Source organism: Pristiophorus japonicus, chromosome 15 (assembly GCF_044704955.1).
Source record: "Pristiophorus japonicus isolate sPriJap1 chromosome 15, sPriJap1.hap1, whole genome shotgun sequence".
Taxonomy (NCBI): domain Eukaryota; kingdom Metazoa; phylum Chordata; class Chondrichthyes; family Pristiophoridae; genus Pristiophorus; species Pristiophorus japonicus.
The window spans coordinates 86,570,201-86,590,955 of NC_091991.1; the positions used below are offsets into that span (position 1 = coordinate 86,570,201).

At 45.9% G+C, this 20,755-nt stretch overlaps 1 protein-coding gene across 4 annotated transcripts in view; it reads left to right on the forward strand.

Annotated features, from left to right (window-relative positions):
* tbxas1 (thromboxane A synthase 1 (platelet)) overlaps positions 1-20,755 on the forward strand; it is a 329,644-nt gene that overhangs the window by 98,397 nt on the left and 210,492 nt on the right. For all 4 annotated transcript variants that reach the window (XM_070900690.1, XM_070900689.1, XM_070900693.1 and 1 more), the window contains exon 4: positions 11,255-11,307. In XM_070900690.1, the coding sequence (XP_070756791.1) occupies positions 11,255-11,307 (53 nt within the window). The remainder of the gene's footprint in view (positions 1-11,254; positions 11,308-20,755) is intronic.

Here is a 20,755-nt window from a genome sequence, read left to right on the forward strand (position 1 = left end):
TATATTCTTCAAGGGGAACAATTTACGGGGCTATGGGGAAAGGGCAGGAGAGTGGGGACTAATTGGATAGATCTTTCAAAGAGCTTGAGCAGGCACGATGGGCCAAATGGCTTCCTTCTGTGCTGTATCATTCTATGATTATGTACAAGCTCACATTTGGTCATATCAAGGTGCATCTGCTATTGTTTCCCTCACTTGCTTAATGTGTTATGCAATCTTCTGCTCTCCTCCTCACCATTCACTATGACCTTGAAATTGTGCATGGGAGGAGGGGGGTGCAGTGCATCCCCGTGTAACTGCCAAAATACACCTGAAGGAGGAGAGACAGGTAGAGAGGCGGAGAGGTTTAAGCAGGGAGTTCCAGAGCTTCGGGCCTGTGCAGCTGAAGGCACGGCCACCAATGGTTGAGCGATTATAATCAGGGATGCTGAGGAGGGCAGAATTAGAGGAGCGCAGCGATCTCGGGTGGGGGGGGGGTGGTTGTGGGGCTGGAGGAGATTACAGAGATAGGGAGGGGCGAGGCCATAATCGGTTGTATAGAACTGTATCAAATGCCTTTGAAAATCCATGCATATGACATCCTATATAAGACTTCTATATTTATCGCTTGTAACTTTGTACAAACTCAATTAGCTTTTAAACATAACCTAAGTTATTTCTAGCAGTATAGAATTCAAAAGTAATGAAGTTATGTTAAACTTGTATAAGACCCTGGTCAGGTTGCACTTAGAGTACTGTGCACAGTTCTGGTCTTCATATTATAAAAAGGACATTGAAGCACTGGAGAAAATGCAAAAATGAGTTACAAGGATGGGACCAGATCTGGGAGATTACAGCTATTGGGAAAGATTGAACAGATTGGGGCTTTTTTTCTTTAGAAAAACACCGCCCTAGAGGTGACCTGATAGAGGTCTTTAAAGTTATGAATGGGTTGGACAAGATAAACATGCAGAGAATGTTTCCACTTGTGGGAGAATCCAGAACTAGGGGCCATAATTATAAGATAGTTACCAATAAATCTAATAGGGAAATAAGGAGACATGTCTTTACTCAGGGAGTGGTTAGAATGTGGAAATCGTGACGACAGGAAATGGTTGAGGCAAATAGCTTAGATGTTTTAAAAAGGAGTCCATGAGAGAAGACGGAATAGAAAGATATGCTGAAAGGTTGAGAAGAGGCAGATGGAATGGGAGGGGACTCGTGTGGAGGATAAACTGTTTCTGTGCTGTATATTTTATGTCATTCTATCTTTCACAAAACCATGCTGACTCTCCCTAATCAGCTCAGACTTTTCCAAGTGTTCTCTTTAGCTGCTATTGATGCTGGATTTTAGCAATGTTCACACCTTCGATGTCAAACTCACTGGCCTATAGTTACCTGGTTTGTCCCACCCTTTTTTTTTGCATAAGGATAATATTTGCTTTCTTTCAGTTCTCTGGTTCTGTCCCAAATCCAGTGAACTTTCAAAGATTGTAACTAATGCCTCTCAAATTTTCTTGCCTATTTTAATTCTCTCATATGAAACTTCTGGGCCTGGAGATTTGACCTGCTTAAATCTCATTATTTTACACTACGATTTTTCTGTTCAACGCTTTAAAAAATTCTCCCCTTCTGATTTCGAGTCTTCCTTGTACGTTAGTAATATTAAAAAATGGAACAATAGAGCAGAGTTCCTGTGTCACATCAAATGCCGAGTTTCACATTTTCCGATTGGCTCACATTCATATTCACCAAATAGCAACAAATCAGTAAGTAGGGAGCGTGTTAAGCCCTAACCACGTATCAAACCAACAAATCAAACCAAAGTCGTGAGGAAAACATACCAATAAGCAGGGAAAAACATTCTGAACTTGGTTTGAGCTGCCATCTTAACATTTGCTTTTCTTCATTTTAAAATTTACACATAAAAGTTAAATATATAACTTAGTAAAACCATAAAAGATTAAGTAATTCTTAATAACATGCTTATTCTTACTTAACCACTTTGCTGATTTGTTTTGTAAATCCCTTTCTCCCACAGGCTTTTTGCTTGCTCGGCAACCAACATCTAAATTTAATATTCCTCCAAAAGGCAGATTGACAATCACATTGCATATATGTGTTTTCAGTGCACAGGGCACTGCAAAAACCAATAAAAGTAATCCCAGTGGGTCACACAACTCTTTGCACCGTGATTAGCACGTTCTATATAAACTGCACAAAAATGTATCAAGGAGTAAAATTGAGGACTCATAACTTTTTTAAGAACAGAAAGATTTGGGATTTCTGTCTCGCTTATTATTTTATTGCAAAGTAATTTCATCTGAGTCACTAGATTGAGATAACGATCAATTCAGCCATTACAGCCTAACAGGCCATTAATTGCTACGTGTTTTACCTTGAGGTATATCAAAGACTTCATATTGGATCTTTGAAACAACATTTATTTATTTGCCATATATGGATTAAATTGCAGCCTAATTCTAGGGATTATTAGCATCTCCATGAACAAACTCCAGTTATGGTTCAGTCCTGGATTGAAAAACAGATCAACAGGAGCGGAATTGAACCACTGCAGTTTAATATAAACACATCGGTGTTTCAGCAAGTGGGAAAATGAGTGCATCCTTTCCAAACGGATCATTTAAAGTTGAACCAATTAGATCACTCCAAATAATTTATGAACTTGGTTTGATTTGCCTTCTTGAAATTTCCCCCAGTTGAAATTTTACCAGTAAAGGTAACATTTACATTAAAAAAAATCTAAATAGCATTATAAAGTCAATTGAGTTTTTCCTCAAGTCAATTAGAGGTTCAATGGTCTTAAAAAGAGATGTCTTTTAGAACTTTCTCTGTAAACAACAACAACTTGCATTTGTATAACGCCTTTAACATTGTAAAACATCCTAAGGCACTTCGCAGGAGCGTTATCAGACAAAAATTGACGCTGAACCACATAAAGAGATATTAGGACAGGTGATCAAAATTTTGGTCGAAGAAGTAGGTTTTAAGGATCGACTTAAAGGAGGAGAGAGAGAGGTAGAGAGGAGGAGAAGTTTAGGGAGGGAATTCCAGAGCTTAGGGCCTAAGCAGCTGAAGACACGGCTGCCGATGGTGGAGCGATGAAAATCGAGGATGCGCAAGAGTCCAGAGATCTGAGGGTTGTAGAAGGATTTGAACACAAGGATGAAAATTTTTAAATCAAAGCTTTCTCATTTGTTACATTACATAACAAATTCCACCTCACCACTTAGTTTTCTAGCAGGATATTGCATATATATATTTTTTAAATCTATAGTTCCAGACCGGGAACCAATGTAGGGTAGTGATGCGAGCACAGGGGTGATGGGTGAACGGGACTTAGTGGAAGTTAGGTTACGGGAAGCAGAGTTTTAGATGAGCTCAAGTTAGTGGAGGGTGCAAGGTGGGAGGCCGGCCAGGAGAGCGTTGGAATAGTCGAGTTTGGAGATAACAAAGGCATGGGTAAGGGTTTCAGCAGCAGATGAGCTGAGGCAGGGGCGGAGATGGGCGATGTGACAGAGGTGGAAGTAGGCGGACTTGGTGATGGAGAGGATTTGGGGTCAGAAGCTCAGCTCAGGGTCAAATAGAATGATGAGGTTGCGGCTTCATGTCGATGCCTCTGTTCCTTCCTTCAGACACCCTTTATAACCTATCCTTTCAGTTGTGAACTACCCTCCACCCCCATCTAGTTCCCCTGTTCGGCATTCTCCCCCTTCAGGAGCTCTTAAAAATGAAGTACTGCTGTAATGAATTTTTTTGAGGAGAACTTTGTGCTAACCCATGTATGTATTGCACCACTACAGATCAAGGCGAGAGAAAGGCGGAGTCTAACCTCCTGCCAAAGATCCAATTCAGTTCAAGGCCTTTGTGACAATGTGCCTTTCTCAACTCTCTTCAACCTGTTCGAGATCAGATTACAAAGTGGAGGCTCAGGGGGCAGAATGGGGGTGGCAAGGAAGTAAGAAAAGAGTACCTGGAAAATGAACTGAGTGTGAGAAAAGGAGGGAAGATGGAAAAGAACAAAAAGGAGGAATGAGAAAAAAGGAGTGAGTAAAAAAAAAACAAAGGACAAAGAAACTGAAAGGAAAAACTGCAGCAAGAATTTACACAAATATACTTTAAAACTGAACAGAATAGAAGTTTTGCAGTGCCTGGTCGGAGTGCAGACGTCTGGATATCCACTACCCTGTAATTCTGAAGTGTGCAGGACACAAAGAGACTGCAGTCTGTATAATAGAATATTTAATCGAGTTCATACAGTTACTTCAAGTCCAGCGGCCATCCATCAGTATCATGCACAGAGCAGACTTGTGTTCTTTGCAACTTGCCCTTTCAGGTTTTAACCACTATTAATCCAACTGCTATTATTGTGCAGACTGGATCCATTTCTTTTTTGCAGGGTAGTGACTGTAACCTGATTGTTCTTTCTGCCTCTGCTCCATAAAGGAAATTGAAAGTTTTACATACAGTTGAGTCAGTACAGAAATATTGGCAGGATAGGCGTTCCAACGTCAGTGTTCTCTCTCAGACCAACATCCCCAGCATCGAAGCATTGATCACGCTCAATCAGCTCCGATAGGCGGGCCACGTAGTCCGCATGCCCGATACAAGACTCCTGAAACTGGCACTCTACTCCAAGCTCCGTCACAGCAAGCGAGCCCCAGGAGAGCAGAGGAAAGGACATCCTCAAAGCCTCCTTGAAAAAATGTAACATCCCCACCGGCACCTGGGAATCCCTGGCCCAAGACCAGAAGAGAAGAAGCATTCGGGAAGGCACTGAACACTTTGAGTCTCTTTGCCGGGAGCACGCGAAAGCCAATCACAAACAACGGAAGGAGCGCACGACAAACCAAGCTCCCCACCCACCAGTCCCTCCAACCACCACCTGCCCCACCTGTTGCAGAGTCTGTGGATGCTGCATTGGTTTCATCAGTCAGCTTAGAACTCATGTTAGTGTGGAAGCAAGTCATCCTCGACTCCAGGGGACTTCCGACGGCAAACCTTACAGGAATATAACCAGTTTAAACATACTGGACTAAACCCCACATTCATATTATGCCTGCTAATCGCACCCGTCACCCTTACCTCTCCCTCACCGCTGCTGCAAAGCTAAGTTGTACCTGCATCCGCTCCGGGATTGACTTCTGCAGCCTCAAGACTGTCCCTGCCTCCACAAGCTCCAGCATATTCAGATTTCCATGTCCTCTCCTGCACAAAGTCCGATATTCCCTCACCACTAACCTCACCAAACTACACTCACGACCTCACCTCAGTGAATTGAGTTTAAGAATCCCGTTCTTGATTTCAGATCTCTGGAGCTTTGCCGCACACTAGCTCAGCCACCTCCAGTCGTATGACCCCTGGAAACACCTTCCACTGCACTATTAGTTCCCTTTATTTTAGTCACTATGGCCGTGCCCTTGAACTTTGTCCTTGCTTTCTGCGGTGGCTTAATGGATAGCACACTCACACCTGAGTCAGAAGGTTGTGGGTTCAAGTCTCATTGGAGGCGGTGCAACGAAGGTTCACTAGACTGATTCCTGGGATGAGAGGGCTGTCTTATGATGAGAGATTGTGTAGAATGGGCCTATACTCTCTGGAGTTTAGAAGACTGAGAGGTGATCTCATTGAAACATACAAGATTCTGAAGGGGATTGACAGGGTAGATGCTGAGAGGTTGTTTCCCCTGGCTGGAGAGTCTATAACTAGGGGGCACAGTCTCAGGATAAGGGGTAGGCCATTTAAGACAGAGATGAGGACGAATTTCTTCACTCGGAGTTGTGAATCTTTGGAATTCTCTGCTCCAGAGGGTTGTGGATGCTGAGTCTCTAAATATATTCAAGGCTGAGATAGATAGATTTTTGGAGTCTTGAGGAATTAAGGGATATGGAGATTGGGCAGGAAAGTGGAGTTGAGATCGATGATCAGCCATGATCTTATTGAATGGCGGAGCAGGCTCGAGGGGCCGTGGGCCCTAATCCTGCTCCTATTTCTTATGTTCTTATGTGCGTATTCCAGAGACTCAAGCACAAAAATCTAGGCTGACACTTCAGTGCAGTACTGAGGGAGTGTTGCACTGTTGGAAGTGCTGACTTTCAGATAAGATGTTAAACTGAGGCCACATCTGTTCTCTCAGGTGGACGTAAAAGAACCCATGGCACTATTTTGATGAAGAACAGGAGAGTTCTCCCTAGTGTCCTGCTCAATATTTATCTCTCAACCAACATCACTTAAACAGATTGGCCTAGAAATTCAGCTACTTAGCGCCACCCGTTGCTGGCAGATTCCTAAAAAAGAAATGGCGGGTGTGACATGCCTTGGACATGCAAATCTGGAGAGTGTGACATCAGTTGTCCTGCAACGCCAACTTGTGCCATATTCTGCGAACTTGGACCTTTGCGTTGAGTTTAATACAGGGTCCTGGGCTCGCTCTGAAAAGTGAGCGTGCAGCAGACCAACAGAGGCGCTGTCAGCTCTTCTTAAGGTAAGTTTGCATTTAAGCTTTTGGATTGGATTTTTAATATTTTATTAAAGTAGTGGCTTGGCGCAATAGATTGTTAAATTTTTAAAAAATGTGCAGGGAGTGCTGCTGGATGCTTGCAAGGCCTCAGAAGGTAAAGGAAGGCCGCTGAGAAGATAGAAATTGCTGGCAATACTCAACAGGGCAGGCAGCATTTGTGGAAAGAGAAACAGTGTTAACATCTCGGGTTGGGATGCTGCCTGACTTGCTGAGTATTTCCAGCATTTTCTGCTTTTAGTTCAGATTTCCAGCATCCGCTCGCAGGGGGAAGAGAAAGACGCAGGAGAAGACGCAGAAGAGGAGGAAGTAGAAGAAGGAGGCAACCCAGACAGTCACTTGGATATCAAGGATGGAATCATCCGCTTGGGGTCTCAGTGACCACAACTCCAATTCCCCTTTCAACATGTCTCGCACGTTATCTTCCCTCTGTTATTGATCATCACAGTATCCTCTTGGCCACAATGTTGAAATAAAAGCAAATTGGCTGCTGTGTTTCCCACATTGCAACAGTGACTACACTCCAAAAGTACTTCATTGGCTGTAAAGCGCTTTGAGACGTCCGGTGATCGTGAAAGGCGCTATATAAATGCAAGTCTTTCTTTTCACAAAGCAAACGTTCCAATCCAACTTTATATATCTATCCATCCAATATGACATCAAGAAATCAACAAATCACCCTTGTACATTCCCTTTATAACTGTCTTGTGTGTATCTTTGCCTATCCTACTGATGTCATGCAGTGCTACCCTAGTGGCTGCAGCACGGCTGGTGGAAGGCTGCTGACTTTCCATCGGGGACACTGGAAATAGCTTTGCAGGTCGACCTTGAGGAGCTGGTGGCTGAGAGTGTGAAATCAAATGATGCTTCTTCTACCGCTTTGTCTTCTCCCTCCAATCACTCCCTCTCAATAATCAGCATTGTCCAGGAGTTGCAGGGCTAAGGGGAAAGGACATGGGAGTGGGATTAATTGGATAGGTCTTTCAAAGAGCTGGTGCAGGCACGATGGGCCAAATGGCCTCCTCCTGTGCTCTTGTCATATTTGACCCTGAAATAAGCTTCTGGCCACATATCCGCGGCATAACAAAAAACGCCTATTTCCATCTCGGTAATATTGCCCAACTCCGCCTCTGCTTCATCCATGCCTTTGTTACCACTAGACTTGACTACTCCAACGCACTCCTGGCTGGCCTCCCACATTCTACCCTACGTAAAACTTGAGGCGATCCAAAACTCAGCTGCCCGTGTCCTAACTTGCACCAAGTCCTGCTCACCCATCACCCCTGTGCTCGTCGACCTATATTAATCCCGGTTAAGCAGTGCCTCAATTTCAAAATTCTCATCCTTGATTTCAAAGCCCTCCATGGCCTCGCCCCTCCCTATCTCTGTAACCTTCTTCAGCCTCACAACTCCTCGAGATGTCTGCGCTCCTCAAATTCGGCCCGCTTGAGCATCCCTGATTATAACTGCTCAACCATTGGTGACCGTGCCTTCAGCTGCCTAGGCCCGAGCTCTCGAACTCCCTCCTTAAACCACTCTGCTTCTCTACCTCTCTTTCCTCCTTAAAACCTACCTCTTTGACCAAGCTTTTGGTCATCTGCCGTAATTTCTTGTTATGTGGCTCAGTGTCAAATGTATTTGATTTGTCTTAAAACACTCCTGTGAAGTGCCTTGGGACTTTTTACAAGGTTAAAGGCGCTATATAAATACAAGTTGTTATTGTATCATTCTCTGATTGTCTTGTCGAGCGCTCCCAGAGGTACAGGAATAGATGCAATTAAGCACGACTATTGAGGCATTATTTGCACTGCAATGACTCATAACTGGACAGAGCCAGGCAAAAATAGAGAAGCAGTGGAGCCGGATTCCAAAATCACAGAACTACCTGCATAAGTTGGTGAGATTGCAAGGGGCTAGGGCCACTCGAAGTTGAAAGGCTAATAGAATTTCCTCCAGGAACAGGATAAAAGCAGGTCTGTGTCATCGCCACCCACTGATGCTCATTCGTATTTGTGTTCGTCAGTAATTGACTGAACCGGAGCAGCCGTCAATAATATAAACTAGACATGGGATAGCAAGTCAGTATGTTACCAATCCAAATAAAATGAGCTGGGGATTCAGCACCTTAAAGGGAGGCACGCTAGGAGCATTTCTAAGACATTCGAATAAAAATATTAATCCCGAGAACACTAACTCTCCCAAGTAGTGTTTGATATCTGAATTTGGAGGTTGTGGTTTCAAACCCCACTACAGATTTCAGCATGGGATTTTCACTGATTCAGTACAGAACTGAGGGAGTGCTGCATTGTTGGAGGTGCCGTCTTTCAGATGAGCTGCTAAACCGAAGACATGCCTGCCCTCGCAGGTGGATGTAAAAGAGTCTATGATACCATTCAAAGAGCAGCGGAGTTCCCTTAATGTCCTGTGGCCAAGATTTATTCTTCAGCCAACGCAGACAAAAGCAGGTTAACTGGCCATTCATCTCATAGATGCTTGTGGGATGTTGCTGTGTGCAAATTGATTGGCAGGTTAGCAACTGCACTTCAAAAGTAATTCACTGCTTGCAAAGCACTGAGGGACATCTGAGGACATGAAAGCTCCATCTAAATACAAAGTTCTTTCTTTTCTCCCAATCAATACATTGTGGACTGGATTTTGGGCTTGTTGGATTTCGGGGCGTTAATCGCGTTTAGTGCCTAAAAATAGTTTGCGCCTCCGACTGCAAATGTAAGTTGGATGAGTGTTGGCATTAAGTCAGGCATTACACAACGGACTTTTTGTGCCCGAGCCGAAACTTGCAGTGGTAAGGAAGTTTCATTGTTGTTTAGTTCCTTGCAACATAACATTGTATATTGTATGGTTTTATTTTGGTGGGGGTGTTTTTGTGACCTTGTTGCAGTAAAATTTATGACTCATCATTTGCCATTGGTGCCTTGTGCATCATTCCAACGTTCGCCGGAGATGTGCCTTTATGGGGGCACAAATTGTCCCTCAGTTTCCTCCATTTAGAAGCTGGTCCATTATGAGCTGGCGATTTGCTGGTGTTGGACCGGCAGCATCTCCACGTTGCCACCCCCTCCGCCAGGCTCCTCTTCATCGTCCTCCTCCTCCTCCTCCTCCTCCTGAGGTGGCCATGCAATCCCCACTGGCAATGCCTGACCCCTCATGATGGCCAAGCTGTGCAACATGCAGCACGCCACAATGAATTTGGAAACCTGTTGAGTAGAGTATTGAAGGCTGCCTCCAGAGCGGTCCAGGCATCGGTCTGTCTGCAGGAGATGGCATATCTTTGTCAGCACTTCCTTTCTGAATCGCACACACTGCTCCTCAGAGAGCTGGAGATCTGAGTGTTGGTAAACCCGTGGGGAGGGTAAGCCCTCCTCCCCGGACATATTCGGCCTTTCATCATCCGTGGGCCGACATGCCCAAGAGTCCTTTCTCTAGTTTGGCACTGCCTGGCAATAGCATGGAGCATGATACGCTGGTGAACTAGTAATGCCCCCATTAAATTTTCTCACTGAAGTTGTAAGGACACTGTCATGGCAGATAAAAGTGAAGTTTGCATGTTGGAGCTTCACACAGCTTTATGCGCGCGACTGTTGTAGTCAATATGACCTGTGGTGTAGGATCCTCATCCCTCCATTTAAAAATGCTGCCATAGGGTTTCCTGGGCTAGGCATTAAATGAGGCGTTAAGGCCGAATGTTCCATCCCGGGCGCGACGATTGACGTCATCATCACGCTAAAAACGGAGGCGGGACGGTACGTTTTTGCGCCAGCGCAAACCAATAGCCAAATCTTCCGCCTGGGCGGTAAATCCTGGTCGCCTTGCATAATGCCCAAAAAATAGAATTTAACGCCCCACCGGGCGCAAACGAGCTGAAAATCCAGCCCTAAAGATAGGAACTGATACTGGAGTTGCAGTAAGATATATTTAAATAGAATGGAATGAAACAGTCGGGATTATTTCAGTGTACGTACTGCTGTGGTTTAGATTTCCTTTTCACACAGCAATATAGATACAAAAGGCACACTTACAAAATGGCACCTAAGTGGACGATTCTGTAACAGTGCCGATTGTGTTCTTTTGGGGAATCTTCTCCCCTTCTCCCCAGAATGAATCAACTGTTGCTAAGATTGTATGTTCACATAGGCCCCAGCAACCCCCAGTACCGCAGTTAGTGGCATTTCTTCCCGCGTAAGCTTAGATATTCAGTGTCCAAAGGATATTGGACCGTGGGGAGCATCAGAATTCAACCAAATCCTGTCCTCACCCAACATACTCTGTCTGTCAGGGGTCACTCTCTGTCGGGGGTCACTCTCTGTCAGGATCACTCTGTACGTCAGGGGTCACTCTGTGTCAGGGGTCACTCTATGTCAGGGGGTCACGCTGTCTGTCAGGGTCACTCTGTCAGGGGTCACTCTGTCTATCAGGGGTCACTCTGTCAGGAGTCACTCTGTATGTCAGGGGTCACTCTGAATTATGTCTGAATTGGGCACTCTGGGTGATTTCTCCGCTCACTAGCCTGGGGCAATGATGCTATTCATAATCACCATTACACCTTAACTGTTGAACTCAGCTAACTCATTGCACCCAGTGATGGAACCTGGACCTCCTGGTCTGTATCATTCACCTGCACACGTTACCGACTGAATCACTGGGGGAATTAGCAGTATTATTGTTAGGCTTGTTTTTATTGCAAATTTACATCTTTAACTTATCTTTGTTTCCAAATAGGGCTTTTTTGAGGGCCACCAGGAGTTGGTCCAGAAGTATGGCCGAGTTTGTGGGTAAGCAGATTCTTGCTGTCTAAAAGTTTTATTACTGCACTGACCTGCCATAGCTGGGTGAGGTGTGGGGTGGGAGGGGGGGGAGGAAGTGGGGAAGGGGGAAGAGGGAGCAGCGAGAGAAACACTGATCACGAGAAACATCTTTACCCAGTGAGTCATCAGAATGTGGAACTCGCTATCACAAGGAATAGGTGAAGTGTGACTAGCATAGATGCATTTAAGAGGAGGCTAGATAAACACATAAGGGAGAAAGGAATAGAAGGATTTGTTGATGGGGTGAGATGAGGAAGGGTGGGAGTAGGCTCATGTGGTGTATAAACATGGACCTGTTGGACCGAATGGCCTGTTTCTGTGCTGTAAATACAATGTAATATAATGTAATAAGGATCAACAGTGCAGTGACTATCTCAGGTCTTACATTGGGTGGAATAATTGAACATACATTTTTTGCAGTTATTACGGTCCTTTTTTGGATGATGGAAACACATCAGTACTTTAACAGTGCCATTTCAGGGTCGTTAGAGAACCAGGCTCCATCTCCTTTCTTGACACCTACCCCTTGATTACTAGATGGAAACTATCTTTATTGTAGGAAGGCGCAGAAACATTTGTCAGTGTCTAGCCAGGAAGGTGTGGGGGAGGCCGAGAGGTTGTGGGGCAGGCGGGAAGGGGTGGGGGAGGCCGCGAGGGAAAGGGGGTGGGGGGGGGGGAGGAGCCGAAAACTGCCGAAGAATCCGCTAAGGCCGGGGATGCTGAGGCAGCTGGGCCTCATTATCATTAATCTGTTCTGTTTCCCGCCCGGGCACTGGCCAAATTGACATCCTGGCCGGCGGGTGGATGATAACACCAGTGGCAGGAGGCTGCCGTTGGGGACCCTTGGGACAGTCCCTGGCAATTGGCAATCGAAAGAGGAGGAAGGTAATATATTGTGGATGGGTGAGAGACAGGGCATTGGGGCGGGGGGCGGGGAGAGAGGGCATTGGGGCTGGGGGGAGGGAGAGAGGATATTGGGGCTGGGGGGGGGGGAGAGAGGGCATTGGGGCTGGGGGGGGAGGGCATGGGGGGGGAGAGAGAGCATTGGGGCTGGGGGGGGAGAGGGCATTGCGGGGGGGGGGGGAAGAGAGAGCATTGGGGCGGGGGGCGGGGAGAGAGGGCATTGGGGCTGGGGGGAGGGAGAGAGGATATTGGGGCTGGGGGGGGGGAGAGAGGGCATTGGGGCTGGGGGGGAGGGCATGGGGGGGGAGAGAGAGCATTGGGGCTGGGGGGGGGAGAGGGCATTGCGGGGGGGGGGAAGAGAGAGCATTGGGGCTGGGGAGGGGAGAGAGGGCATTGCGGGGGGGGGGGAGAGAGCATTGGGGCTGGGGGGGAGGGGGGAGAGAGGGCATAGGGGCTGGGGGGGGAGAGAGGGCATTGGGGCTGGGTGGGGGGGGCATTGGGGCTGGTGGTGGGGGGGTGGGAGAGAGGGCATTGGGGCTGGGGGGGGAGGAAGAGGGCATTGGGGCTGGGGGTGAGGGCATTGGGGCTGGGGGGGAGGGGGGAGAGAGGTCATTGGGGCTGGGGGGGTGGAGAGAGGGCATTGGGGCTTGGGAGGGGGGGAGAGAGGGCATTGGGGCTGGGGAGGGGTGAGAGAGGGCATTGGGGCTGGGGGGGGGGGCGGAGAGAGGGCATTGGGGCTGGGGAGGGGTGAGAGAGGGCATTGGGGCTGGGGGGGAGAGGGCATTGGGGCTGGGGGGGCAGGGAGAAGGGCATTGGGGCTGAGGGGGGCGGGGAGAAGGCATTGTGGCTGGGGGGGTGGGGAGAGAGGGCATTGGGGCTGGGAGGGTGGGTGCATTGGGGCTGGTGGGGGGAGAGAGGGCATTGCGGCTGGGGTGGTGGGGGCATTGGGGCTGGGGGGCGGGGTGGGGCATTGGGGCTGCGGGGGGGGAGAGGGCATTGGGGCTGGGGGAGGGGGTGAAGAGATTGGCAATCACGGCGGGGAGGAGGGAGAGACCACGATCGGCAGGGGGAGGCCAAAGGCTTCCTTGAGGATGGGGAGGTGGGGAGCACTGCTGGTCCTCTGGGCCCACAGGAAGTGCTGGAAAAGGCACTTATCTTGTGGAGCCAGCAGCTTCTGCCTCCCATTTACTGCCGGGTTTCCTGAACCCGAGGAATCCCTTGCAGCAGCAGTGGATTTTAAATCGGGCTCCTAATTACACAGTGGGATCCCGATTTAAATATGTTAACAAAGTGCCCCGCCTCTCCACAGTGGGACACCCAGACATCCCGTTCTCGGCTGCTGTAATAATGACTTGGGCACATGCGCGTTGGGGACATATTCCCCATATACAATTGTTTAACCCGACCCTCTCATGCCCATTATGGGGGGTTTAATATCGAGGCCACCATGTTTCCATGAATGAAAGTCATAGGATTGCACAGGATATACAGCACAGAAGCAGGCCATTCGGCCCAACCAGTCCATGCCAGAATTTATGCTCCCCTCAAGAATCCTCCTGTCTTTCCTCATCTAACTCTATCAGCATAACACTCTATTCCCTTCTCCCTCATATGTTTATCTAGCCTTCCCTTAAATGTATCTATACTATTTGCTTCAACCACTCCCTGTGAAAGCGAGTTCCACATTCTCACCACACTCTGGGTATCTGAATTCCCTATTGGATTTCTTGGTGACTATCTTATATTGATGACCTCTAGTTTTGCTTTTCCCTACAAGTGGAAACATTCTCTCTGTATCCACTCTGTCAAAACCTTCCATAATTTTAAAGATCTCTATTAGGTCACCCCTGAGCCTTCTCTTTTCAAGAGAAGAGAGACCCAGCCTGTTCACCCTTTTTGATATGTATACCCTCGCATTTCTGGTATCATCCTTGTAAATCTTTTTTGCACCCTCTCCAGTGCCTCTATATCCTTTTTATAATATGGAGACCAGAACTGTACGCTGTACTCCATGTGTGGTCTAACCAAGGTTCGATACAAGTTTAGCATAACTTCCCGACTTTCCAATTCAATCCTTCTAGAAATAAACTCTTGTGCTTGGTTTGCTGTTCTATGCCCTTATTAACCTGTGTCGCTACTTTCAGTGATTTGTGTATTTGTACTCTGAGAACCCTTTGCTCTTTTATCCCATTTAGATTTGTATTTTCCAAGTAATATGTGACCTCCCTATTTTTCTTGTAATAAAATGTAATATCTCACATTTATCTGTGTTGAACTACTTTTGACAATGGTATGCCCATTCTTCACGTTTATTAATGTCCTCCTGTAATTTGTTGCAGTCCTCCTCAGTATTGACTATTCCCCCAATTTGGTGTCATCTGCAAATTTAGAAATTGTGTTTTTGATGCCAAAGTCTAAATCCTTAATATAAATTGTGAACAAAGTGGACGCAGCACTGATCCTTGTAGAACACCACTACCTACCTTCTGCCATTGTAAATACCCCAACTCAAGTCTGTGGAGTGGGGCTTGAACCCACAATCTTCTGACTCAAATGCAAGAGTACTACTCACTGAGCCAAGGCTAGCACCCCCAAAAAAAGTGATGATAAAATAAAGCGTGATGTTTTTGCTCTAACTACTGTCAGTGTGGAGATGTTGATCGCTACTCAGTTGAACACTTTGACATTAATGAAGCTGACCAGACTTGCCTGATTTATGAAAACTAAGTAGATGTTCGAGATAAGCCTAGAGAATTTGAAGTCATGACTCTTACTATAAGCAGGATCTTTTACCTACTAAAAGTAGGGAGAGAGCTCGAGGGAAATGTTGTTCTGCAGGGAGATATAAGAGCATGAAATACTTTCCCGCAGCAATTGTTTTGAGGCAGGGACCATTGTATCTTTGAAGTGAACAGCAAACATTTGAAGCATAGGATGATACAGATATGGGAGAGCAGAGCAGCAGGATTAGCTTTGGGTAATCGCAAAGAGCCAGCAGTGACACAGTGGGCTGAATGGCCTCTTTCTGTGCTGTGAACATCTGCGGCTGAGTAACTTGATAACCACCCTGTGGTGCAGAATTGCACTTGCATGGATATTTACTCATGTTTATCACAGGCTAACAGCATCATAGAATAAAACGGGCAGACAGTAACTATGACCCAACACATAAATTCTAGAGGTCCTGTGGTGAGATCGTTGTTTTTCCTGAGTTTCTCCTGAGCATTAATTAGTCTCTTTCAGAATGGTGGAACTTTTCATCTGGCTACTGGCACTCACTGAAATTCAGACTGCTAAATTCTGAGCAGTGAGGAGTGGTATCATTTATTTAATTATGACAAAATCCAGGCATTTTCAGAGTCAAGTCCATGCCATGGTCGAGCTCAATGAACACAGGGATAGAGACGATAAAATTGGCCAGAATTCCTGCTCCTAATTGCCAGTAACCTTGGCGTGAAAGCATATGCAGATGTTGGGTGAGAACAAGATCAGTCTTGGCTATGATTTACCCTCCAAGGTCAATAAACTACCAACACTCACCCAGTCCTGAAGAATAGCCACTTGGGTGAGGTCAACAGCAGGATTCACTGGAAAATGATCAGGAGCATGAACCTTCTCTGATTCTGCCCCTTTTGCTATCCTAAAGCTGCTGAGGTCACGTGCAGCACCCGAGGTCGATTGCTGACCTCAGAAAGATTGGGTAACATGGTTTTCCAGCGTCAGGAATCCCAGAGCAGCTCTCGGCTAGGCTGGAATTTCCACCATTGGCTGTTTGCTATGGAGTTACTTCAAGATGGTCCCGTAATTGATATCACTGGAACATTCTTGTAGCAAGGGAGATTTGACTCAAGGTTATATGTAATGAAAGCTGAACTCCGTCCTGGTGAAAATTAGAATTTTGTTTTACTAACTTCGATTATGTATAGGGGAAATGCAAGTGACTTTAAACTAACATGGTCAAAATGGAATGGTCTTTTCTCACAAGACCACCAGCTGAAATTGGGACTAGGCTGTCTAGCAGACCAGAATTGTTTGAAGTGATCACCATCCCCACCAATCAGTAGTTCCTGGGTGTGCAGGACCTACACCAGTGTGAATTGTTGCACTTCACTTCAAATAGTGTCATTTCAAAACGCTTCATCGTGTCTTGAAACTGGCTTAGTGAACAGGTTGGGCAGTTATATGGTTGCCAACCCTCCAGGACAGTCCTGGAGTCTCCAGAGTAATGTCCAGAAAACGTCTGTTTGACTGACAGTTGGGCATCATCCAAACGGGTAACAAAGAGCCTTTTTGCTTTCCGATTGGCATGGAAAAGCGGGATGGGCAATGATGGATGTGTCACATGACCGAGGATGGGATCTTCAGGGGCGAGGCAGTTGGAGGCAGGAGGTTATGTGATGAAACTTTCACATCCAACCAGAGTTGGCAGCCCCGGGCAGTTGGGCAGTTTTGGACTTCAGTCAGACTAATCACATTGCGAGGTCAGGATGGTGAGAATAACTCAGAGCAGAAAGGCGTAAAAAGCTCACCTCAAATCTCTGAAAAAGGACTGCACGAATCTGGAAATAATTTGTTGTGTTGGATGAAATACTTTTTAATGTGTTGATCATAACCCGTAACCCTTGACTCCCCTATAGATCATCAATCTGTCTACTTCCACCTTAAATATATTCAGTGACCCAGCCTCCACAGCTCTCTGGGGTAGAAAATTCCAAAGATTCATGACTCTCTGAGAGAAGAAATTCCTCCTCATCTCCGTTTTAAATGGGTGACCCCTTATTCTGAAACTATGTCCCCTAGTTCTAGATTCCCCCATGAGTGGAAACATCCTCTCTGCATCTACCCTGTCAAGCCCCCTCAGAATGTTATATTTTTCTTTATGTTTCAGTAAGATCATCTCTCATTCTTCTAAACTCCAATGAGTATAGGCCCAACCTGCTCAACCTTTCTTCATAAGACACCCCCTTCATCTCAGGAATCAACCTCGTGAATCTTCTCTGAAGATATTAGGACAGGTGCCCAAAACTGTGGTCAAAGAGATAAGTTTTAAGGAGAGAGAGGTAGCGAGGCGGAGCGCATTAGGGAGGGAATTCCCGAGCTTAGGGCCTAGGCAGCTGAAGGCACGGCCGCCAATGACCGAAATCGGTGATGGTCTACTTCAGAAGAGATATGCCGCTCCTCATAGAAACTGCTTTTCGCGATGTGCACAAATGGAGTGCTGGGAGATCAGGCTGTTTTGGAAGGCAAGAAACAGACCACAGGAAATTTGATATTCTCTTCCATGAAAAGGATACTAGTTTGAACAAAAACTAGACTTTACTTGCCTTTAAGTAGCTTTGTGACTACATGAAAGAAGGATGCCATTAATTGTCCACTCTGTTCATTGATTCATTATGGCTTTGACTGTGTATTCACTGATACACGAGGTGCTTTGTGTGGCAAGGTTGGTCTTCTTTCCAGTTCATATTTTTCTCTACCTTTTCATTTCCCAACCCAGCTTAGTACTCAGAGATCTTATCCAGTGGAATAATAATTCAGTCCAGCTTGGCCTTCCAACCCAATTTCAGTGGGTTGAGAACAGATCTGGCTCGGGTAAATTGGAATCAAAGATTGGAAGGCAAAACTGTAATAGAACAATGGGCTGCCTTTAAAGAGGAGATGGTTTGGCTACAGTCGAGGTACATTCCCACAAAGGGGAAAGGGAGGGCAACCAAAGTAAGAGCTCCCTGGATGACGAAAGAGATAGAGCGTAAGATGAAGCAGAAAAAGGAGGCATATGATGGATACCAGGTTGAGAATACAAGTGAGAACCAGTCTGAATATAGAAAGCTCAGAGGGGAAGTGAAAAGGAAATAAGAGGGGCAAAGAGAGGGTATGAGAATAGATTGGCAGCTAACATGAAAGTTAATTCAAAAGTCTTCTATTGGCATATAAATAGTAAACTGGTAGTAAGAGGAGTGGTGGAACCGATTAGGATGCAAAATGGAAACTTATGCATGGAGGCAGAGGGCATGGCTGAGGTACTAAATTTGTACTTTGCATCTGTCTTTACCAAAGAAGAAGATGCTGCCAAAGTCATAGTGAAAGAGGAAGTAGTTGAGATACTGATGCAAAAGCAAAATACTGCGGATGCTAGAATCTGAAATAAAAACAGAGAATGCTGGAAATCTCAGCGGGTCAGGCAGCATCTGTAGAGAGAGAAACAGAGTTAACCCTCTATAGTTGAGATACTGGTTGGGATAAAAATTGGTAATGAGGTACTAGAAAGGCTGGCTGTACTTAAAATAGATAAGTCATTAGGACCGAATGGGATGCATCCTAGGATGCTGAGGGAAGTAAAGGTGCAAATTGCGGAGGTACTGGCCATAATCTTCCAATCCTCCTTAGATAGGAGTGGTGCCAGAGGACTGGAGAATTTCAAATGTTACACCCTAGATCAAAAAAGAATGTAAGGATAAACCCAGCAACTGCAGGCCAGTCAGTTTAACCTCAGTAGTGGGGAAGATTTTAGAAATTATAATCAGGGACAAAGTTAACAGTCACTTGGTCAAGTATGGATTAATTACGGAAATTCCAGCACGGATTTATTAAAGACACATCGTGTTTAACTAACTTGATGGAGTTTTTTAATGAGGTAAAAGAGAGGGTTGATGCGGGCAATGCAGCTGATGTGGTGTATATGGATTTTCAAAAGGCGTTTGATAAAGTGCCACATAATAGGCTTGCCAGCAAAGTTGAAGCCCATGAAATAAAAGGAACACTGGCAGCATCGATTCGGAATTGGCTAAATGAAAGGTAACAGAGAATAATGGTGAACGGCTGTTTTTCGGACTGGAGGAAGGTATTCAGTGGTGTTTCCCAGGAGTCGGTACTGTGACCACTGCTTTTCTTGATATATATTAATGATTTCAACTTGGGTGTACGGGGCACAAGTTTAAAATTTGTAGATGACACAAAACTTGGAAGTATAGTGAACAGTGAGGAGGATGGTGATAGGCTTCAGGAAGACATAGACAGGCTGGTGGAATGGGCGGACGCGTGGCAGATGAAATTTAACGCAGTAAAGTGCGAAGTGATGCATTTTGGTAGGAAGAACGAGACGAGGCAATATACACTAAAGGATACAATTTTAAAGGGGGTGCATGAACAGAGAGACCTTGGGGGTATGTGTGCACAAATCGTTGAAGGTGGCAGGGCAAGTTGAGAAAGCGGTTAAAAAAGCTTACGGGATCCTGGGTTTCATAAATAGAGGCATAGAGTACAAAAGCAAGGACATTATGATGAACCTTTATAAAACACTGGTTCGGCATCAACTGGAGTATTGTGTCCAATTCTGGGCACTGCACTTTAGCGAGGATGCGAAGGCCTTAGAGAGGGTGCAGAAAAGATTTACAAGAATGATTCCAGGGATGAGAAACTTCAGCTACGTGGATAGATTGGAGAAGCTGGAGTTGTTCGCAGAAGGGTCGAGAACCAGAGGACACAAGCGATTGGCAGAAGAACCAAAGGCAACATGAGGGAAAACTTTCTTATGCAGCCAGTGGTTAGGATCTGGAATGCACTGCCTGAAAGGAGACAGATTAAATTGTGGCTTTCAAAAGGAAATTGGATAAGTACCTGAAGGAAAAAAATTTGCAGGGCTACGGGGAAAGTGGGACTAGCGGAAGTGCTCTTTCAGAGAGCCAGCACTGACGCGATAGGCTGAATGGCCTCCTGTGCTGTAACCATTCTATGATACTAAGTAAGTGTTAGTTTGGCCATGAGATAAGTTGGCTTCGGAAAGCAAGAGTCTAGAAGATGAAAAATAATTAATGGTCTCTGACGTGGCCCGGCCTATGCTGGTAGATGATGAATACGCCATTCTTGGTGGTGATCGTGAAGTTGCTCCCTCCTGACATGCTCTGTGGTAAATAGCCTGAAATTTGGAGACTGTAGGAGAGGGGAAGAAACTGGCAAAAGCAATTTTATTCTGCAGTTTTATGCAATAGGAAATGTGATTGCTGGGATAGCTGAGGACATTTGATACGCAGAGTGTTTAAATCATCCCAGTGTTTACGTGTGCAGGAATATCAACACAGCACTGATCGCCTGCACTTACTACAAGGTATGTTGAAGGGTCAAGAACGAGGGGCTGCCGATACAAGGTTAAATGTGAATGATTTAGAACTGAGGGCAGAGAGTTGTGAGGCTGTGAATTCACTTTCAGGGTTAGTGGTTGAGGCCGTAACTGTGCCAACATTTAAGATTAGATTGGATCGGTGGATGAAGGAACAGGCAATGAAGGGATGTGGGAGCAGGGGTGGGTAAATGTGATTTGGACTATTTGTTCACGTGGAGGGGAAACGCTGACACGGACTGGTTGGGCCAAATTACCTGTTTCCGTGTTGCAACTTCTGTGTATTTCTCTGTATCATCGTCTCCCTGTCCCTAACACATGGAAAGCCTATCTTCTGTCAATCATCGCAGAACCATCATCCACTAAAGGCACTCGTGGTGCCCAAGTGGTGTGCCC